The sequence below is a fragment of the Acartia tonsa genome, chromosome 1 (assembly GCF_053477335.1).
Source record: "Acartia tonsa isolate MP-2025a chromosome 1, ASM5347733v1, whole genome shotgun sequence".
Taxonomy (NCBI): domain Eukaryota; kingdom Metazoa; phylum Arthropoda; class Copepoda; order Calanoida; family Acartiidae; genus Acartia; species Acartia tonsa.
In genome coordinates, this window is record NC_137260.1 from 19,517,464 (window position 1) to 19,540,574 (window position 23,111).

At 38.0% G+C, this 23,111-nt stretch overlaps 1 protein-coding gene across 1 annotated transcript; it reads right to left on the bottom strand.

The window, feature by feature from the left end:
• Positions 1 to 7: 7 nt before the first annotated feature.
• LOC145314512 (uncharacterized) lies at positions 8 to 22,766 on the bottom strand. The gene is made up of 11 exons (XM_080154439.1): positions 22,677 to 22,766; positions 21,898 to 21,951; positions 21,028 to 21,078; positions 20,292 to 20,408; positions 19,598 to 19,724; positions 18,660 to 18,745; positions 13,426 to 13,537; positions 12,263 to 12,375; positions 10,628 to 10,710; positions 10,133 to 10,288; positions 8 to 145 (listed from the first exon to the last, which is right to left on the bottom strand). The coding sequence occupies exons 1-11, from the start codon at positions 22,719 to 22,721 to the stop codon at positions 49 to 51; spliced, it is 1,041 nt and encodes a 346-aa protein (XP_080010565.1). The 5' UTR covers positions 22,722 to 22,766; the 3' UTR covers positions 8 to 48.
• Positions 22,767 to 23,111: the final 345 nt, after the last annotated feature.

Genomic DNA, 23,111 nt, shown 5'->3' on the forward strand with positions numbered 1-23,111 from the left:
GCATAATATTTAGATATGTGACGAAGGATTTATAAGTCACAACAGGTTTTATTCTGGAGGTGTATCAGGCTGTTGTTGGCTCCAGAAGAGATAAAGGACAGCTGCCAAGGCTAATACTACCGGGATCTTCCATCTACCTAGGGCTCTGAAGAAAAATACATTATACATGCAAAAAAAAGACTTTATTTAGATAACATTATATACCTAATGGTTTTAAGAATCCCTATTTTAAAAATCAGTGAACGAACTGGACAAAGTTAACAATAATAGCAAATTATTATGGACGGATGGACCGACGAAAAATGAAGAAAAGCTATGCTTAAAAAAATGATCTAGTTTAGATATTACTTGGCAATTACATGCCAAGTTATTATCTAAAGGGATAGTTCTACGAAGTGTATTTAAAGAGTTAAGGTACTTATGTGGTATCCGCCGAGGATAAATGGCAGACACCGGAGTTCAATTAGATTACGGCAGTGTGACAGACGTGGACACCTTACTATAGAGAAGCTACGCTTCTCTAGCATTTACTAGATAATGATCAACATCTATTTCAGTTGTCACTTTATTGAAGGTTTAAAAGATACTAAAGCTATATACAACAAACAATAATTACATGGATAGGAATAAATAATCATAACATAAAAGCATCATAATACATATACAATGGTCAGTTTGGGCAATAATGATCCCCCATCCCTGAAAAGGGTGGGGGAGAATTAAAAATACAGTTAACCATAATAAACATGACAGATTCAATCATTAATTTTAAGCATAGGGAGGGGGTCGCTAGACCCCTTCCCCAGGACTCGGGGGAGGGCCATGACCCTCCACCGAACCCTAGATCAGGGGTGCCATAGGCATGGCTCACGGTTGCCGAATACCACAACTCTCCCCTCGGAAGGCTGGGAGATGATTTTCCTACCAGACTTCCGACAGTGGTTGAGGCCTTCGGTCCGCTCCTTAGGGCTAAGATATATATACAACGATAATGATTCAATGGAATCCTAGTGGTGAGTGTCTTCTTAGGGTTGATGGGCTCCCAATGTGGGATAGAAGGCAGAGGCTGGCTTGGGTTGGACACGTTGGTCAGCGCCGGCAGGTATCAGGTTTGCTGGTGGCACAGTTGTTGCTGGAACGGTCAGCAGTGGGGCCTGCTGGTTGTTGTTGGCAGCGGCTGGGGCGCTGGCTGCCAGGTTGATCGTCTGAGCAGCGGCCTGTCCTCCTGAGGGGCCGCGGGGTCTGCCAGAGGGCGGTCCTGGCCTACCTGGGCGGTCATGCCCGCTGTCAGTTGATTTCATAGACACCATTTCCTCGGCTGCTTCCCTGCCGATGGGAATGGCATCCCAGTCCACTGAAAAGTCCCGGGACTTGGCATGGTTGAGCCTGGCTCTAGCCAGCGCTTTCCTATACAAAGCTGGATGGTACAGGAACACTTGTGATATCGCATTCAGGGCTGCCCGGACTCCTCCTTGTGCTGCTGCCAGGGAAATGATGGTTAGGTCCCCCAGCAGTTTGAGGATCAACAACAGTAAACACAGTATGGCTGCGCCATCTCCCCACTCGTGGTTGGCTTGTCTAAATCCAGCCCAGACATCCAGGGCTGCCTCTCCTTCCTCCGCCAGTCGGTTAATGTTGTAGGACACTATCCCATGGTCTCCTGTGGCCGAACAGCTGCCTTGCTGAACGCAGGAGCCATAGGATAGGCCGGTCAGCATGGCACTCTTGTATGCTGGGAACGCCAGCAGTTGTTGCCAGTCGTTCAACTCAGCCTGCGAATACAAGCCACCTGAACTGAAGTCATCTAGGGGCTCTGTCAACAATTGCTTAGGCGTATCCAGCGGGGGTGGCCTTTTCTTGGGAGCGGGGGTTAACTCTATCCAGCCTTCCTCCGCGTGCACAGTCAGGGGGTAGGTGGAGGAGCAGGGAATCTTGGTGGCGTGTTCACTATATACCCGTGTCACAGCGTCTACGAAACCTGTGGGCTCTACTGGCACTTTGTCCCAACACTCCTTGTGTTCGCGGACAACGTATTTATGGCGTTGGCAGGTCAGCTGCAGCAGGATGTCTCCCCTCAGTACCGAGAACGTGCTCCCCTGGACACGCACCGGGTGGGCCGGGACCTTAGATATACCACACTTTTCTGGGATCTTGCTGAGTCAAGTATCAACTGTTGGGAATATCAAAGGATGACTCCATGCAAAATTTGAGCCGGATCCGGCCAAAACCGGCCGTGAATTTTATGAAAAACCGGTTTTTTCCGGTTTTTACGGGGTATCTGTAAATCGATTCAGCTGGAGCAAAACCGGTTAGAGGTACAAAAAATTTTACTTCACATGAAATTTAGCCAATGCAATTGCCTACAAATATGTACTTCATCATCAACTTGATTGGACAACTCTTTCCACTCCTAAATGTCCATTAAAACCTCGGAAACGGCAAAAATCGCCAAAAATCAAGCCTTCGGCGGCAAATAACGGCTAAACGGTCAGCCGGAGGCGAATGAAACATGAATAAAGAAATGTCTGCCTCAAAAAGTTGTTCAACATCAAAGAGATGCTTGAAGTCTCTAAAACGACTCCTTCCCCTCCTTTAAGGGGAAAAACTGAAAAAACGTGATTTTCAAAAGTATGCCCACTTCGTGGGTGTGGGGGGCACTGAACCCGTCACCCCAGGGTCACCAAATATAAAGTCTAGGCGGCCCACAATGCTGAATTTTCACCAAGTGAAAGTCTTGTGTCATTATCTCTTATGAGAAAAAAGTTATTAATTAATTAAAATTTCAAATTGTGATTTTTTGATGGATTTCTTTGATGAAATGACAGGCCGGTCAATTTTTAGGCCATTTTTTGCGGTTTTTGGGCCGTCACGCCCAAACGGTTTGAGATAATCTCACGGGACCTTTTGCCCAACCTAAGCCTGGTTATTTGTGAGGTCTAGGAAAAAAAACAGACTTACGCAAAAGATTATAATTATAATCTTTATACAGAAAAATGGCACGAGGTGAGGGTTTGAGGGGGCAAAATGAGCCGACCAGCGATTTTTGACGGCGCGCAGCGACGTCGTGCTTCATCCATTCCGGGATTTTTTTTTCTTAGACCTTACAAATAACCAGGCTTAGGTCGGGCAAAAGGTCCTGTGAGATTATCTCAAACCGTTTGGGCGTGGCGGGCCGAAAACAGCAAAAAATGGCCTAAAAATTGACCAGCCTGTCATTTCATCAAAGAAATCCATCAAAAAATCACAATTTGAAATTTTAATTAATTAATAACTTTTTTCTCATAAGAGATAATGACACAAGACTTTCACTTGGTGAAAATTCAGCATTGTGGGCCGCCTAGACTTTATATTTGGTGACCCTGGGGTGACGGGTTCAGTGCCCCCCACACCCACGAAGTGGGCATACTTTTGAAAATCACGTTTTTTCAGTTTTTCCCCTTAAAGGAGGGAAAGGAGTCGTTTTAGAGACTTCAAGCATCTCTTTGATGTTGAACAACTTTTTGAGGCAGACATTTCTTTATTCATGTTTCATTCGCCTCCGGCTGACCGTTTAGCCGTTATTTGCCGCCGAAGGCTTGATTTTTGGCGATTTTTGCCGTTTCCGAGGTTTTAATGGACATTTAGGAGGGGAAAGAGTTGTCCAATCAAGTTGATGATGAAGTACATTTTTGTAGGCAATTGCATTGGCTAAATTTCATGTGAAGTAAAATTTTTTGTACCTCTAACCGGTTTTGCTCCAGCTGAATCGATTTACAGATACCCCCTAAAAACCGGAAAAAACCGGTTTTTCATAAAATTCACGGCCGGTTTTGGCCGGATCCGGCTCAAATTTTGCATGGAGTCATCCTTTGATATTCCCAACAGTTGATACTTGACTCAGCAAGATCCCAGAAAAGTGTGGTATATCTAGGCCGGGTCTAGTTGCTGGAGCTTCCAGCAGTTGGCCGCTACTTCTTCTGCTGCGGTGCTTTTCATGCGCGTTTCCAGGGTAAACCCAATATAACCTGCATGTATTTGGGCTTGAAGGGGAACGTCAACATCCCTGGCCGACACTCTGGGCAGCGCAGCCGCGGCTGGGTCAGCTGCCACGAACAACGCTGGATGGTTTGTGGCATGGGCCTGGAAGTCGCAGTTCACAATCGAGGTGGGGTTGGTCATGTTGATGAAAAACTGGGCCTGATGGTCAACCAGATATGCATCCATCACCAGGCTGGGCTGGAGGCTGCGGATCAGCCTCAAGGGGCAATCTCTTCCCAGGTGGTCCCACACGTAGGTTGCTTCCCCAGTGATGCAGGACAGCTCAGAATGGGGACACTCTAGGGTCAGGTGGTCAGACTGGGACTCCACCCGTCCATCCTCCACCACATAGGTCTCCTCCTTGACCAGCAGCCGTCGCTCCTGGAGCACTAATTCGTTGCGGTATAGCTGGCCCTCGAAGTGGACGTCCTCCCCTTCACAACCCACCCCCTCGGGGCTGTTGACGAGGGCGCCCACCATATCGATGGTGAAGAACAAGGGATGGTTCAGCTGGAACGTCAGTGGCTGGGTCTTGCCTGGCAACGTGTAGACTCGGTTCCTGGCCAGGTCTCGGCACGCTTCTGGGTCTATCTTGGTTGGCCTCATGAGGGTGGGGACCGAGGTCACCTTGAGGTGACCCCATACTCCACACCTGAATGTCCACTGGGACACGGTGAGTTGACAACTGTACCCGGTGGTTTCCCTCACCTTGACTTGCTGCAGGACGTGTACTTCATGGCCCAGGGGCACCTCCTGGTGTAGGGGCTCCGTGTTACACATCTTTTCTTTATTGTAGGATGTGACATGGGTGGGGTTGGCACAGTCCCATCCCACCAGGACGTAGCTGGTTGTAGGCCACACGGCTGCCAGCAGGAGGCCCCACAGGACCATCCACCAATGGGAGAGGCTTCCAGGCAACCATCTTCCTCGTACACGCGGCTGGGGATCTTCAGCTCTGGTCACGGCTGCTTCTTGGGACTGGACACGGCTGGGCTGCTCCTGGCTAGATACAAGTTTCCATTGAGCGTTATCTGTATGCGGCCGGGGCACCCCGATACCCTCCCCAATGACAGACTGGCAAGCGACTGGCACATGCCTGGGTGTCGGCTCCCCTAGCCCCAAGTGCTCCCTTCCCTTGTCCAAAGCATGCCCAGTGGCATGGGGCTGAAGTGCATGTGGCACAGGCTCGCCCTTACTCACTTCCCTCCCCTGCCCTAGGAACTCAGGTGCATGTGGCACAGGCAAGTCCTTATTTTCCCAAATTTCAATCTCCCCAGCCTCTGGTGCAGGGGGCACAGGCAAGGCTGGGTTTTTACAATATCTTGGATACAACACGTTTAACAAATTCAACTTATCCTGATGTTGAGCAGCTGGGTTCCCTTGGCTGGCAGGGGGCTCTGGATGGCATGTAGCTGGGCTCTCCCTGCAGGCTGGTGGCGCTGGCTGACTGGGGGTGACGGGTGTCACCCCTTCCTCTGGGACCGCTGGCTCGTTCCAGGACTCAGGTCTCTCGGTGGCGGCGACGGTTGTCGCCCCAGACATCAAGTTGGAGGCTGGCTCATTCCAGGGTCCAGGTATCTCGGTGGCGGCGACGGTTGTCGCCCCAGGCACCAGGTGGGAGGCGCTGGATAGCACCCCCCCATCATCCCAGGTGGCGACGCCGGGTGGCGTCCCATACATCGATGCAGAGGCGCTGGCTAGCACCTCCTGCCTCTCTCGTTCGGCGGCTGCCAGGGCCTCCCCGTACACCGTCTCAGGGACGCTGGGCAGCGCCCCTCCACTCTTGCTGGGTAGGCTCAGTCGGGCAGGTTCCATCATGTTGAGGCTAAAATGCTGGGGCCTCAGAATCTCTGACTCGGCGACATTGTTGGGTTGTATCAGCTCTGGCCCCAGATGGTTGAGGCTGAAGCCTAGGCCAACCCGGTTGGGTTCAGCCGCGCCGCCCAGTACGTTGATCCTAGCTGGGACAGTCCCAAACTGCGGCATCCCATCGGCTCGGTCCACAGCTTTGGGCACGGCTGCTTGCTGCGGGGGTGCTGGGGGCGCGCCCCCTTCCATGTGGGCCACTCTGCTGGGCTTCCCTGGAGGGGCGCCCTTATCGGCGGTGCGCCTGCGGCTGGCTACCTGGGCCCAGTCAGCTCTACAGTCGGCCGCCGTGTGACCGTCATAGTGACAACGCTCACAATTGGCAGAACGGTCACGGCGTGGCTGGGTACGTCTCTCCTCTAGGCTGACTTCCACAGGCGTTGGGCAGTCTCGAGCTCGGTGGCCTCTCCCCTGGCAGCGGAAGCAGCGTCCTGGAACCTTGTCATCTGGAGCGACCTTCCCCATCTGGTGGAGACCCGGAGCCAATGCGCCAATCTCCATTGGCTCCGAATCATCATACTGGGGCAACTGGATGCTGGCGGATCCAGTCAGCCCGTCGGTAGAGTCCACTAGGCACACACCTTCCTTCAGTTGCTTTGTGATCATGGTGACGGTAAACATGGCCTTACGAGTGTACTCAGGTACACTCGTAATTTCATGACCCATCATGATGCGTTTTACATTGGCGTTACGAATTCCACGATTTAATTCGTCCACCAACAACTCAAGATCCTCATGGCTATAGGCGTCCCGATACAGGGCACATTTAGTGGATATGTACGCCTGTATCGGTTCTGTCGAGTGTTGCTTGTAATCCCTAAACGCTTGTTTAAGCGTTTGGGATTCAAAAGCAGGACGAAATAACATTTCACACTCGGCCTTGACCTGCTCGTAGGTCAAGGCTTGGCCTGCCTCGCCAAACAGATGGGACGCCATTTCCGCCGCTTGCCCTACCAGTGACAGTAGGAGGGCGTTGCGGCGGTTGAGGGAATCATGAGGTGGCACGCAGTAAGCCGCCCATGACATCTCGAGTCTGCGGATATGTGACGACCAGGATTGCTTGGGCGGCCCTCTATACTCCGGCAGATTGCTCAGCATCAGCTTGCGGTACTCGGCTGGGGCCGGTTGAGGGTCATCCTGGAGCCATCCTGGGGCTTGGTCACCTCCTGGGGCTTGCGGCTGGTCCATTGGGTCAACGGTTCAACGGCGGGGCACAAAGTTATACAGTACTAAAATGAATGGTTTGTCACTTGAGGCTATCTAGCCTAACAGCCAACACTGTTTGTATCACTAGGTTGGTAGTTTAGTTGCAAAGATATAACTTAGCTGTACTTATCACTAGTTAGGTGCTGAGGTTGTAGGGTAGGCTGGTAGGGGTAGATAGATGTTGAGGGTCTGAACTGCTGTCAGGAACTGATTGGGTTTTCCTTTATCACACTAGAGCTAGAAGGAGAGAAGCTTGTAATTCTTTATTTGCTAAAAATACCCCTGTTAAATGCTATGGAGTAGCTCCGCTCCGGTGTGTGTGTGTGTGTGTGTGTGCGTGAAATCTCCTGTCCTTGCAACGCGCGTCCGCACCGTCAAATCCGCGCACACGGGGAAAACGCGCTCTCACCCCTCAACTCGCTCTCTCATTGGTCCGCTTCGTCCGTTGAATTTATGATATTTTCCGCACTCTGTTGCGCTACCCGTGAATGGCGCTCTGCGTGTCCGATCGCTAGCCCCACACTACAGACGGACTTAGTCTAGTGTGGGTAGGAAGGGGGAAGCGCGTGAGGGGACGGGGGTAACTTCGTCCGTTTCCCCTGTGAGGGAGGGAGGTAACTGTGTGCTGGTGTAATAGTGCCTTTTCTTCTTAATCCTAGGCTTATCTATTATATCACCCTGATTGTAGTTGCCTTCAATGGAGAGGGGCTCCTCCCTTTCCCTTGGAATAAGGGGTGTATTGTTGTTGTGCTGTGGGCTTGAGGTGTTTTGATTGTATATCAGGGTCTTTATTTTATTACATCTAGCTTCTATTTTTGTCCTTATCACAATTGCATAACAGATTTGTTTACCAACTCTGTTCTATTTTTAGCCGTTATCACAATACACAATAAATCCAAGCCTGTTCTATTCTTAGATTTATCACAACACAACAATTTGTTTGCCAAGCTTTGCTCATAAATCTATTGTTTAGCCATCACACCAGGGTGGTAATCCCTGCAATGTAACATAATATCTGTTTTTCTAGATGGGTGGCTGCGTTGTAGCCTCTCAGGATACTTGGAGTTGACGTAGTTTTTCTCTGTTCTGGTGCACTACACTCGTATGTTGGCTCGCAGCTTGCAGCTATGTGGCATGTTTCAGCCTATCGGCGGCAGGGAATGTCCCGTCCTGCTAGCGCCGCTGATCCAAATCCGGCTGATGGCGGCAGGGAATGTCCCGTCCTGCTAGCGCCACTGGTTCGGATCCTGCTATTTCTTGCAGTAAAGTTGGCCTATTTGCAGCCGTTTACACTTATTTGGCTTGTTTCAGCCGGTCCGCAGGCCTGTTTCAGCCCTTTGAGCGCTCAATTCTCCGTTAGATATCGGCGCTGCTCGCGGTTATTCGTCAAATTTCGCTGTCTCGCTTCCACAACTGCCGGATGCAGAGTTAAACTTTGCTGTCCAGGGTGGGTAATTCAGGTTGCTTGCGTCAGTTTTGCCAGATTCACTGCTGGGAGTACCTTAGCCTCAGATGCGCATCTGCTCTACACTTGTGGTTCGCCGTAATCTCACACAGCTGTCACCAAAAGTTGTGGTATCCGCCGAGGATAAATGGCAGACACCGGAGTTCAATTAGATTACGGCAGTGTGACAGACGTGGACACCTTACTATAGAGAAGCTACGCCTCTCTAGCATTTACTAGATAATGATCAACATCTATTTCAGTTGTCACTTTATTGAAGGTTTAAAAGATACTAAAGCTATATACAACAAACAATAATTACATGGATAGGAATAAATAATCATAACATAAAAGCATCATAATACATATACAATGGTCAGTTTGGGCAATAATGATCCCCCATCCCTGAAAAGGGTGGGGGAGAATTAAGAATACAGTTAACCATAATAAACATGACAGATTCAATCATTAATTTTAAGCATAGGGAGGGGGTCGCTAGACCCCTTCCCCAGGACTCGGGGGAGGGCCATTGACCCTCCACCGAACCCTAGATCAGGGGTGCCATAGGCATGGCTCACGGTTGCCGAATACCACACTTAGAGTAGTGAACTTTTATATGTCTTAGTAGAATATATTAGGCATTGGATAGATATGATTATATGTTAAAGAATTTTTAACATTGACTAGACCAAACTTTTTTTATTTGACAATATCTAAAAAAGTTAAAGTAATTTGCCACATAAATTACATGAGAATGTTTTTTTTTCCAAATATGTATAGCCAAAACACCAATATCAGAGAATCTTTTTCCACATATTTCACAAGAGTTATAAAAAAATTGAACAGGGGTTCCCCTTGGGAAAAGTTACTTAAAAAACTTAAAAAATTACGTCCGGTTCATTATAGGACAGGTTTTCTATAGATTCTTTAAAAAAAAAAAAAAAAACCGTCCGGTTTACTTACAATATACCTACACATTATCTCACGCGGAAATACTAACTAATTATACAACATATATATATATATATATAAAGACCATTCTCATGTAATTTATGTTGCAAATCACTAACTTTTCTAGATATTGTCAAATAAAAAAAGTTCGGTCAGGTCAATGTTAAAATTCTTTATCACAATCATATCTATCCAATGCCTAATATATTCTACTAAGACATATAAAAAGATCACTACTCTAAGTACAATACTAAATATTTTATTGGTCATTCTTTGTTGTTATGTGTATTTTGTTGTATAAAAAGTTTTAAGTTCTATTAACTAGTAAATGCTATCTAAAGTTGTATTTATGACAAAAAAGTTTTTGCCATATATAACATGCAACGAAGTTGAAAATAAAAATGAAAAACTCATTTTTTAAGGAAAATCCCTGGTCAAATCTTTTAATTTTAATCAATAACTTTATATTATGCACTACTACGTTATTTAAAATAGAAAACACTTACAATTCACTATTTTTTTTTAAATGCACTTCGTGAAACTATCCCTTTAGGATAATAGTAATTTGTTACGGACAGACAGAACGAACACAAATGAAAAAGCTTTTTTTTACAAATGTAACTAAGTTAGATATTATTTGGAAATTACCTGTCTAGTTGTTCATTAGCTCTTGTTTCAAACTCCTGTACAAGAACATCAAGGTAATCAGAGTTATCTCCAAAAACTCTTCTCAAGAGACCATTTCTGAGTTGTTGAAATTTTTGAAGAGTCAAGGCTGTTAGGTCATTCTTCAGCTCATCTGCCTCCTGTTCAGGTTTAAATATTTTTAAAAATCAAACTATTTTACATAACTTTGAGTGGATGTTCTATTTATTTTTAAGTGGTTTTTGATTAGACATTTCTCCTTATTTCTAACAAGAATGTAATTAAGAATTTACTTACTTATAATAACTTTGGATGTAACATTGAAAAGTCGTTTATAAAATTTTAAGGATATAGAGATAGGATTGTTGACATTCATGTAATTTCTTTATTTTGATATTCAAATAAATTTAGATCTGCTTTTATGTGTTGGGTAATCTCCAAAAGAAAGAAAGGATATAATTATAATTTTAAATTTTGTAAAGTCCAATTTTTAAACCTTCCTGTAAAATTTCTTGTTTGAATTCTTGTCCTCTCTCATGTACCCTGTCAGTTAAATCACTCAACCTGCCAACTAAATCATCCTAAAAGACACATTTGAAATTTTGAATAGTTTATGTAAGAATACTTTTTCACATTAAAGTTCAATATAATTATTTTTTTTTGTAAAATTTAGAAAATATGAATCCTGCACAAGGGGGTTTGTACTTTATTCTATCTTTGATAGAAATAACAAAAAATTAATCATTAATTTTACTTTGTCATATCAACAATTGCATAGTTAGTCTGTTTGTTGCTCTGTCCTTTATGGGTGTAGGGGGAAGGGATGGATAACTCACTATATCCCTTTCTTCGAATTTAATTCTAAAAAGATATGAAAAACACAGATTAACTTTTAAAAGATAAGATATTACCCTCTAATAAATAGTTTGAAATTAGATCTATTTGCGACTAAATGTAAAAAAAAACCTTGCTGTTTCCAATAGTTTACTGAACAGAAACAAAAAATGTATAAACATTTAACTACCTTAGAATATAGAAAAATATTTATCTAGAAATAGATTTTTTGTTTGATAAAATTATAGGCTCAATATACAGGGCGTTTCAGAAAAAACTGCGTTTTCCGAATTTGGGAAACAACCATTAGGAGTACAAAAAAAATAATTATATGTCAATGTTCTCTATAAAAATATGCATCGAAATTGTTACAGCTAGGTGATTTTTAATATATCTGAAAATAACGGCGCATTTTAAAGCATAAATATTTCAAAAGATGCGTATGATGCTTTTCTCTAGTAGAATTTTGTGCCTTAAGGTTGGTTTTCAAAAATTTATTCACTTGAAAACAACACTTTAATACGGCCAATACAATTTTCTACCAATTACACTAAAAATTTCATTTAAAATTCCCTCACTGAAAACAAATATTTAGTTTTTCTTTTTGTATACTTAAGAAACATGACCTTAAAAATTGCTCATGTTCGTAAATCCCCACCCCTCATTTATTCCTATAATCCTTTAATTTGATTGACAGATTAAGATATAAACTCATAATTTATCCATAATTTGTAATTAAATGCTTTAATAAAAAAATTCAAACTTCAATAACTTTTTTATCTTTAGAGATTTTTTTGTCAAATAGAAAGGAGTTTTTTTCTTTTTACTATAACCTACGTTATTAAAGAAGATTCTTTTACTGCAAATGCATCACAATCAAGAAATGTGAAAAAATGACAAATTGCAGTTTCTTAAAAATGCTTTTGTGAGGAGCTAAAAAGCATTTAACCTTTAAAACTCATTAAGGTACTTTTCTTATACCTTTTTCTAAATTAATATTGAAATTCTAAATTTTTTTATACATAATAGAAAAGTTATTTTAATTTTTCTTGCACAACATTTTTCACATAAAGCATTTTTGGAAACTATGTACCTATCATAGAGGCCGTATTTTTAGAGATAATGAAAAACACCTGTTATAAATTTGATGTACTTTTTTACAGAGAATAAGGACATATAAACGTTTTTTCTGTATTCCTTCTGGTTGTGTCAGAAAAACGAAAAACGCAGTTTTTTCTGAAACACCGTGTATATAATTGAAATAATCAAGGGTAAATCTTATTTGTAAGCTTTACATACCTTTATCAGTAAAGCTTCAGTAGTAATTTCATCTTTGATATCATCTGCTAATTCTGCTAGATCCTCGGTGCTTTCGTGAAGATGGTTTCTTATTACTTCCAAGTAAGAATATCCTAAATATATATTAGAATAAGCTTTTATCTTATATTATGAAATTACTTTTAATTGATAACCTAATAACAGGTATAATTATTACCCCAAATATGAGACATGTTTAAGAGGTTTTATATTAATCAACTCAAAAAAACCCTAATTTTTAAACTTGACCAAATTCTCTGCAAATTGTGGTGGAAAAATCTTAACAATTTCTTGAGATTTTTCATATTATGAAAAATCTATTACTAAATTAAGTGTTGAGAAAAAAAATTGGCTCAATAGTAGCTGAGTATCCACGAATTCCCCCATAGTAGCTGAGTATCCACGCATATTTCCCTAGAGTATAATTGAATATCCACACTTTTCTCCTATGGTAGTTAAATATCCACAATAGTTTCCTATTGGAATTTTCATCAATTAAGCAAATTAATGCAAGCAATTCACGCCTATCATTTAACTTCACTACAGATTTACAACCAAATATCAAAAAAGGCATGAATAAGATCGAATGTCTTTAAGGTACCAACAAATATTTGATTAATTATAGATAACTTTAATGGTAATTTACAGAGAACAGTAAATCTTAAAAATGGCTACAGATTTTTTCTCTACCCACTTATTGCACCTTGAACATAATCACTTTTATAACAAGGATGACAACATCATTAAAAGCGTAGTATATGGCATACTTGTAATTTCAGGACTTGAATAAGGAGATGCTTCGTATATAACATTGAAAATGATCTACAGGGCTAAAAATTCATTGTGTTTTAAATAGTCATATAATCATCAAAGCAACGATTACAGAGTTGATAAATACCCTTTATGTAGAAAAGCTTTGCTTATATTTATTACATTACATGAAAAAAAAATCCGAAAGAATTGTTTGAAAACTTTGTTTTTCCAATGCTAGTTGAATATCCACAAATTTCCCAATGGTAGCTGAATATCAAAAATGACCCCATTAGTAGCTGAATATCCACGTGGATACTCAGCTACTATTGAGTAAAGACTTTATTAAATGCATAGATATTCTATTTTACTAAAAAACTAATTTAAATTATTACCTAAGGATCTAGGATCATCATCACCAAAAGTATGCATTCTATAATTATCATCTTCACTTTCACTAGAACCCTCTTCTTCACTGTTAGTTAGATTAGCATCACTATCATTTTCCTAAGAAATCGTAGATAATCAATATGATCATTTTCATTGATAATAGTTATTTTCATTGTCTAATGTTGTTAAACATTTCATAAACATATGATTTTTACCAAAACAAATAAGGGTAAAAGAAACTTAAAGTGAAAAAGTAACCTTCATAAAAATAGCATCCTTATATAATTTTTAGATTTATTTGACTAAATATCAAATATGAAGCATAAAATTACATTGGTTTTTAGAATTTAAAATTACCAAATTACGAACGGTTATAGGTAATTTAAATTTGGGTGACCCCTAAAATGGTGGGTCCACGAATTACGTGCATGACAGATATCTCGAGTTTTTTCCGTCTTAATTTCTTACTACTTTTTATACAGTTTTGTATTGTGGGAGGCGTAGTTAGACAAATTAGTTGGGGGGGAAAGTACCAATTCAACGTTGGGCGTTCATTTCCGCATGCTATCACTTCAGCATATTGTTTCATCAATACACAAAAGCAAATTAAATTAGAAGGGGTATACAGTAGTGGGTATAATGGATCTAAAGGGATAATGATAATAAGACAATGGCCGATAAATTAATATATATACCCCAATGATGATACTTAGAATAACCCCTTCAGTAGATTAAAATTTGTGGTTAAAAAGTGTGAACAATCAACCTAATGAAGCAACCAATTTAAATTGACTCAATCCCCAAAATTGTTAAGCCAACTAATAAGAAAACGTTATTTTAAAACTTTGGGTACTATTGTCATTGCCCACTCTTTCTCTGCTGTACAAAGTTTATACGGTGCGGTGTTAACAAGGACAAAAGGGATGTAAAGTAGAAAATATTTTTTTCGTGAAATAAAAGAAATTATTTTTTTTCATTAAATAAAAGAAAAATATTTTGTTTCTTGTTTATACAAATATTGTAGATTCTAAATAAATTTTGCTGAGAAATTTACCACATCATATTATAGACATCTTTCCATGGAAAATAAGTGAAAACAAGGTTCCGAATGCCTTAACTATAAAAACTAGTGCTAATCTTATGATATTTACTTTAATACTCATGTAAAATTTCTGTAATATTAATAGTAATAGAGTAGCATCGCTACTAGGAAATAATTTAACTTTGTACTTAATAGCCTTTCTTTAAGAGAAATAATTCTTCAATTTATACATGGGAACGTTTTATGGGGGCGTTCAAAAAAGTGGTGGTTTATGCACCACCAATAATCAAAATTTAAACAAAATAAAAATCTGTATAATAATGTATTTTACATATGTAAATAAATCGAATTCCTTTGTAACCTTTATTTGAAAACTTACAAGCAACTTTAGATCAAGTATCTATTAATTTGAATTCGTTCGCATGTGTTCAAATAAGTTCGTATCAAAGTGAATTATGTTTACAGGAACAAATTTATTTGAAATATGGATCTTGAAATTGTTGGTGAAGTTTATCTATAATTTGAAATGTCTGTCAGCGTGTCAATGTAATTTTTTTTCTGCTTTTATTTTTTATTTTTATATTTTTTTGTATTTTCCTCAGAGCTTTTCAAGTAGAGTGACAGAATAACATGTAGAAAAACAAAGTGAGTTACATAGTAGATTTGCTTTAAAAAATGTTTTTATCTGCCAACATTTTTATTTTGTTAGTGAGTAAATAAATATTAGTTTTTTAAAAGCAAAGCTTTTCTATAATTAGGGTCTGTCCGTCTGTATGTGAGTTTATCATTATGGGACAGTTAGCTATTCTGGTTTAGTTATATGAAATATAGGTGTTCAAGTCCAAGATCCTCCAGGTCTCCAGAAATCTTTAAAAGCCTCCTGTGACCGCAATTTTTAACATAGAGCCTTCAAATTTTAAACTTAAGCTTTTCTTACACGTCTACATAATGCATTAAAATTTTATGAAGATCCGCCGCCGTTTTCCCGCTGACCGCCGACTGCGGTGGCTGGCAGGTGCCAAGTACAGCTGCGGCCGCCGAAATTTATGTTTTGAGATTTGTAATATAAAATTTATATAAATATAAACATTTTCTGGAAAAATTATTTTTCTAGCTTCAAAGATAAAAAAATGACAGCCTTTTGAAATTTTTATGTAGAAAAGGACTTAAACACAAAGGTTGTTAAATAAAAAGGTGAAGAAAGCGAAAATTGACTTAGGCTCAGTTATAGTCGGAAATTCATTATCAAACAAGGGCCATGCACTGAGATAATAGAGGGGGAAGGGCGTTGAGCCCTACCCCCAACCGATAAATGTGCGGCAAGGGGCTCCAGGTTCAGGTGCTGCAGGCTGGAAGGTCACTTCTGGACAGGTATAAATGAAAAAAAAAATTAGTTTGAAGAGTTAGAGATCAACTTATTCAACCAAATATGCATCTTTTGGGATGTTTTGAGCATATATAAAGAAAAAATTGAAATCAGCCTCCAGGTTCAGGTCCTGCAGGTCTCCAGGTGAATTCTGGACAGGTAAAAATTGAAAATTTTAAATTTTATAGTTAGAACAGAACTTATTTAACAAAAGTTTCTACTTTATTGATGGTATGAACTAATTTAAAGAAAAACTTGAAATCAGGCTCCAGGTTCAGGTCCTGCAGGCCTCCAGATAAATTCTCGACAGGTAAAAAATTGAAAATTTTTACTTTTGAAGTTAGAACAAAACTTATTTAACAAAAGTTGCTACTTTATGGCTAGTATTAACATATTTGAAGAAAAATTTAAAATCGGGCTCCAGGTTGAGGTACTGCAGGCCTCCAGGTGTATCCTGGACAGGTAAAAACTAAAAAATTTAACTTTTAAGTTAGGGCATAACTTATTTAACAAAATTGCTACTTTTGAAATCGGGCTCCAGGTTCAGGTATTGCAGGTCTCCAGGTGGATCCTGGACAGGTAAAAACTAAAAATTTCACTTTTAAAATAAAGGGAATAATTCATTTAATAAAAGTTGCTACTTTATGGATAGTATTAACTCATTAAATTAGGGGTATTGTGTCTGCTTGTTGGATTTTTACCGCAGTTAGAGCAGTGTATTTCCTGCAGGCTTCCTTTAGTGACTGACCTGTTGACAATATGTTTTTTTTTTATTTTAGTCAATTGTTATTATTTTTTTGCAGATATAATTCAAAATGTAACAAAATGGTTTAATTTAACTTGAACCTTGAGCTCGATTTCAAATTTTTCTTCAAACAAGTTAATACTATCCATAAAGTAGCAACCTTTGTTAAATAAGTTTTGTTCTAACTTCAAAATATAAATTTTCAGTTTTTACCTGTCCAGAATTCACCTGGAGGCTCCGCAGTACCTGAACCTAGAGCCCGATTTCAAATTTATCTTCAAATTGATTAATACTATCCATAAAGTAGCAACTTTCTTTAATAAGTTATGCTCTAACTTTAACAGTGAAAATTTTTAGTTTTTCCTATCCAGGATCCACCTGGAGGCCTGCATTACCTGAACCTTGAGCCAGATTTCAAATTTTTCTTCAAATGAGTTAATACTATCCATAAAGTAGCAACTTTTGCTAGATAAGTTATGCTCTAACTTTAAAAGTAAAAATTTTTATTTTCTACCTCTGCAGGATCCCCCTGGAGGCCTGCAGTACCTGAACCTGGAGCCCAATTTCAAATTTTTCTTGAAATTAGATAATACTTTCCATAAAGTAGTAAATTTTGGTAAAGAAGTTATGCTCTAACTTTAAAACTGAAAATGTTTAGTTTTTACTTGTCCAGGATCCACCTGGAGGCCTGCAGTACCTGAACCTGGAGCCCAATTTCAAATTTTTCTTCAAATTAGTTAATACTATTTATAAAGTAGCAACTTTTGTAAAAGAAGTTATGCTCTAACTTTAAAAGTGAAAATTTTTATTTTTTACCTGTCCAGGATCCACCTGGAGGCCTGCAGGACCTGAAACTGGATTTTATTTATTCTTCATATATGCTCATAACATCCCAAAAGATGCATAGTTGGTTTGATAAGTTTATCTCTAACTCTTCAAAAAAAATTTTTTTTTTCATTTATACCTGTCCAGAAGTGACCTTCCAGCCTGCAGCACCTGAACCTGGAGACCTATAAAAAAAATTAAATATAAGGAAAATACACCCCAAAACTAAACTTTTTTCCCAAATAACCTATCCTCTCCCTCCTAAGACAAGGCCTATACTCCCTGTTTACGCAAAAGTGTCAGATCTGCCCCCCCCCCCCCACATATCAATCAAACAACAAACCCTTTGATTTCATGAACTTTTTTTTGAAAGGCTCTTGTGACCGCAATTTTCGACTTAGAGACTTCAAATTTTAAACCTAAGCTGTTCTAACATGTATATTTGACATATTTAAATTTCATAAAAATCCAGCGCTGTTTTCTTACCGACTTCTGTCTGCAGCGTCCGGAAACTGCCAAGTACAGCTGCAGCCGCCGAAATTTATATTTGGGATTTCTAATATTATATATACATAAAGGTAACATTTTCTGAAAAAAATTCTTCTTCTAGCTTTAAGAGTACATAAATTACAGCCTTTTAAAATTTTAAGTAAAAGAGGCCCAAAAAAAACAAGGTTGTTCAATAAAAAAGTAAAAATTACTTTGATCCACTTATTGTCGGAAATTCAATATTAAACAGGGGACATGCACAAAAATTTCTAGCCGTCTAGCTCTAGTAGAAACCGAGATAACAGAGTGAACGTTCAATTCCCCCCTCCCCCTCCCTTCGACCAACCGTTAAAGGTTAAACATAGAGTAAATTCGCTACTAAAAATAAACTGTAAAGTCATCCTAAAATTGATTAAAATTTTTACTTAGTTTCCTGCGAAGAAATCTGCGATACCGTCGCTAATTTTTAAAATTATAATCTATGCTTTTGTCATACAAAATTAAATTCTTTAATAATTTGTATTAAATTTAAATATGGAATGTAAAAATCATAAGTAGAAATTATTTGTTTCTATCAATGCGTTGCAAAATTTTAAGTTCGCCAAATTTAAGATATGTCAGAGAGCCAGACCCACCATTTTAGGATTCACCTAAATTTGGCAATGTCTGAGACATTTCTATAAGAATGCAAAATCTAATGAACATAGTACATTTATACAAAAAAGACAATTTAATGCTTTTAGACAAAAATATTTGTATTTCATTGTCCTACCTCATGTCTTGCAGTTCCTGAAGTTGATGGGAAGATATCATCTTCTGGGTTTACATTTTCTGTTTTCACTGTTTCTACGACAACATCTGAAAATATTTTTCTCATTATTTAATTAGATATTTAAGTTTGATAAGATGATATTTTGAAGAATTTCTATAGAAGCTTTTTAATGTGCCTATAAAAATTGTGTGGTGTTAGATATCAGATCTGCTTAGTGTTTCATATTCGCATAATGCTACAATAACCATTAAATAAGCAGACCAAGGAAACGTTTGTGTTGATGTTAAATGGATGAATGTATGAATGGATTATTTATTACTTGGATCATGGACCAGATTATATTAAAATCTAGGAAAGTAAAACTTGTAGCTGGTTAAAATAACGATTGCTTTCATCCACCTCTTTATACATCCCCTCCCCTCCTTCTGAATAAACTAACTAACCAATAAATAATATCCATGTTAGCAACCTAAATTGACGACAATTTTCCCCCTGTTTTTATATACAAATATATTCTATATCCATTTCTACATGTTGCAAATTGTAAACCCTATTTAATCTTTAACTTTTTTCACTCTTTTTTTAGTAGCGCAACTGCTATAGAAATCTAAATGCTTGTCTTTCTCATCTAAGTACGGCGAAACATGATTTTCATAGCAGATATACAAGATAGTGTTTTTGATAAAATAAAGACCTAAACACATACGTTCCATATGAAAAGGGATTAGATATAAATAATAGACATGACCTATGAAAAGATAGAAAATCTAAATAATTTTTAAAAATCACAAGATTTTGCTAGGCCTTCAAGATATTATAGGGGCTTATATACAAGGAGGTTGGCGTTGAACATAACCCCTTCCTCCCCAGATATAAAACATTTATAAGAACAAATTTTATTTTGCAATGATCATAAAATCTAATATATAAAATAATACCTGCACTTTCTGTTGAATCTTTCACAACAGTATTTTCTTTTTCTGGTTTGGTTGTTTTGTTGGCCGTTTCATTTCTTTCATTATCATTTTTAGGTGAATTTTCTTTCTCGGTAGCAATTTCATCACCCTTAAAAAGAATGAATTTTCTCGTATTCATTTGAATCCGGTGGATAGGAACCGGTTCTCATCCATACGAAAAAACTATGTCTAGCATCGTATTATATCCAGCTTTCTACGAATATAAAAATGTACAATCAAAAGATTAAAACCAGTTTTTTTAGCCGGTGCCTCCGGCACCTCGGGGCTAAAAAAACTAGTTTTAAACTTTTAATTGTACATTCTATATCCGCGGAAAGCCGTTTATAATACGATGCGAGAAATAACTAATATTGTACACACATTATCATCCTATAAAAGTGACAGGATCTCTGTCTATCTGTTGGTCTAGGGGCGTAGCTGCTAGTAGTAAATATTATATTTATAGTATCAATATTAGATTTAAAAAAAAACTCACAAAAATGTAAAAATAATGCAATTTTTATGCAATGTTTTTATCTTTTTTCATCCAATTAATGTGTTGCTTTTATCTTTTTTCATCCAATTAATGTGTTGCTTTTATCTTTTTTCATCCAATTAATGTGTTGCTTTTATCTTTTTTCATCCAATTAATGTGTTGCTTTGGAAATTTGAGTACCTGTTTATCACTTAATTCATCCTCAGTAGGTTCTTCAGAGCCAAGTCTTTGTGTCACTCCATAAGCTTTCTCCTCTTCCAGTCTTAAATCATCCATGTTTGGGGCTTCAGTGGAGTCCTGATTTAAATATATCATAAATATACACTTGTTCTTAGCTTTTTTATTTGTATGATGTATATTAATTAAATTGTTAGATTATGGCGTGTCTGTAAACTTATCTACCCAGTTAAAGCATATAATCTATTGAGTTATACTTGTTAGATAACCTTCTATTATATTCATGTTTTCAATCTATATTTCTGGGGAGGGCCTACACCCCCCCCCCCCTCACCCATAAACCATCCCCTACCCCCCGAAAAAATGCTCATATTCATAATAAATTTCAGCCGTCTTTCCTAAGTAGCAGGTGGAAATTTAACGTTTCCCTCCTAAACGTACCTGACAGAAGGACATTTAAAATTATATAGTAGCTTCGGTACTAAAATAGATATTTCTTGCATCGTATCATAAACAGCTTTCCGCGGATAGAGAATGTGCAATTATAAGATTAAAACTAGTTTTTTTAGCCCCGAGATGCCGAAGGCACGGGCTAAAAAAACTAGTTTTAATCTTATGATTGTACATTTTTATAGTCGTAGAAAGCTGGATATAATACGATGCTAGACATAGTTTTTTCGTATGGATGAGAACCGGTTCCTATCCACCGGATTCGAATGAATACGAGAAAAAAACTTACATTATTTTCTGAATTTGGATCAAATATGACAACAAAATTTTGACTGTCTTCCTGAAATAAATCTAATATCAAGTAATTTTGTTAAATAATCTCAATTTTCAATATCAGATTAGTTATTGAGTAATCAAAATCACAAAATATTTTAAAATATATTTTGCAAATTGTAGAGATATAAGGTTAGGTCATAATAAATGAGAATCAAATTAATTGCATGAAAGGTATCAGGAATAAGGTATAACCAACAAGCGAAATAAATATAAAATAATATTTAGGGGGATGAAGATGTCGTAAAATCTACAATGTGTTGAGCCCCAACGACAGCTGAAATTTCGTGATTTTTTTTCGAATTAATTTTGTTGTTGGTATAATCTGGAAAGGTATGGTTACAAAATTAAATAAAATTGGTTTGTTCTCTTTTTATCCAGAAGTCACTGCAATAAAATAGACTTTTTAACCAGACTTTTAGCATCAGCTGAATATATCAATTAAACCGTTAAACCGTTTTTATTATCGTAAGCACCATAACGGGTTTTAAGATGGCGATTGAACTTTTATGCTTATAAAATATTAAAGCCTTTAGATAAATGAATACAAATATTATATAACATTTTTTTAAAAGGTCAAAGTTCAAGTTCAACACAGCACTTTAAGCTAGCAGCATTTTAATTTTAATTATTCAAAGATTCAACTGTTAAAGATAATATGTTTAGAAGGCACATGTTTGTTTATACTATCAATGAAAAAACGAACATACGGACATATTAAAATTTCCTAATTGTTAAATTGCTGCGCTACAAAAAATCACAGACTATCAATGGAAGCACGAACAAACGGACAAATTGCTGCGCTACAATAGTTAAGTTTAAATACCTTTTGTTTCTCTTGGTTTGTTTCATCCATATCAGATTCATCATTCCTTTTTTTCTTTTAAAAAAAACAACATAAAATAATAATCAATGATTGAAGCTTTTTATAGTGCCTATGAAAAATTACGTTATACTTGCCTATTATTGGTCAATTAAAATATAAACTGGACTGCCATTAGTAATTTAGTCTCTGTATTGGCCTATAATTAGTCATTTGTATTTTTTTTATTGGCACTATAAAGAGCTTCTCAATGATTAGGAAGCTTTGAGAATACCTTATTTGACGGTGTCCATAAAAAAACTGCCGGATTTTCAGCATGATGGCTTAACTGCTTTATTTTAGGAAAAAATAAAAGATTTGCCTTTAGCTTAAAATTAAAATAATATTGTCTTTAAAGCCATAAAACAATGTTTTTTTTACTCAACAAATTGGACTGGAATCCAGCCTGTTCAAGATAATTATGAACAAGGTTCTTGTTACGACACCTTTCTGGACATACAAACCATACAAACCACGCAAAACATATATTCTGTTACGCGTATATTATTATATGTTAAGAATTGGAACCCAGTAAAAGTGTCTGACTGATTATGACGTAAGAAAAAAAATTAGCCAATGAGAGGCCAGCATACACTGTAATTGACCAATGGTAAAATTTTTACTGGCCTCTCATTTTGGCTAATATTTTTTCTTACGTCAAAATCATTCAGACACTTTTACTGGGTTCAAGAATTGTATTAAATAAATTAATTTCCTTTTTTTCTTATATAAATTTAACATACCTCTTCCTGAGTACTTGAAGTGAAGGAACTCTGACCCTTATCCATTATTTACTAAACAAGTGACAAAGTGTAAAAAGATTTCGAAGATTTTTAAAAAGCTGCTTTACGGATTTTTGTTTAAAAAAATAAAACATTTTAACAAAATTAAGGAATAAATGAACAAATACAATGCAAATGGTTCAATTGGCGTTGCAATACAAGGCTAAACATATTTTGAATAAAAAGTGACAATAAACTATTATATTGTTTTTTTTAGAGAAAAGTTCGAAATTTAAAGAAAAGGTAATAATATATGATTCTACTAATGGCTGCGCCCCTAGCATCTAGAGGCTATGTACTCGAAGAGGCAGAGAGGGTTTAAAAATGTATTGATACCATTTCAAGATTTGTTTTTAAAATAGAAACAGACTAAAACCAACATTAGAGCTATGGGAT

Coding starts and splice junctions, on each gene's coding strand:
- LOC145314512 (XM_080154439.1), bottom strand. CDS start 22,721: ATGGATAAGGGTCAGAGTTCCTTCACTTCAAGTACTCAGGAAGAG. Junction 20,409..21,027: donor ATCCAAATTCAGAAAATAAT/GTAAGTTTTTTT, acceptor TATTTAAATCAG/GACTCCACTGAAGCCCCAAA. Junction 13,538..18,659: donor CAGGAACTGCAAGACATGAG/GTAGGACAATGA, acceptor ACGATTTCTTAG/GAAAATGATAGTGATGCTAA.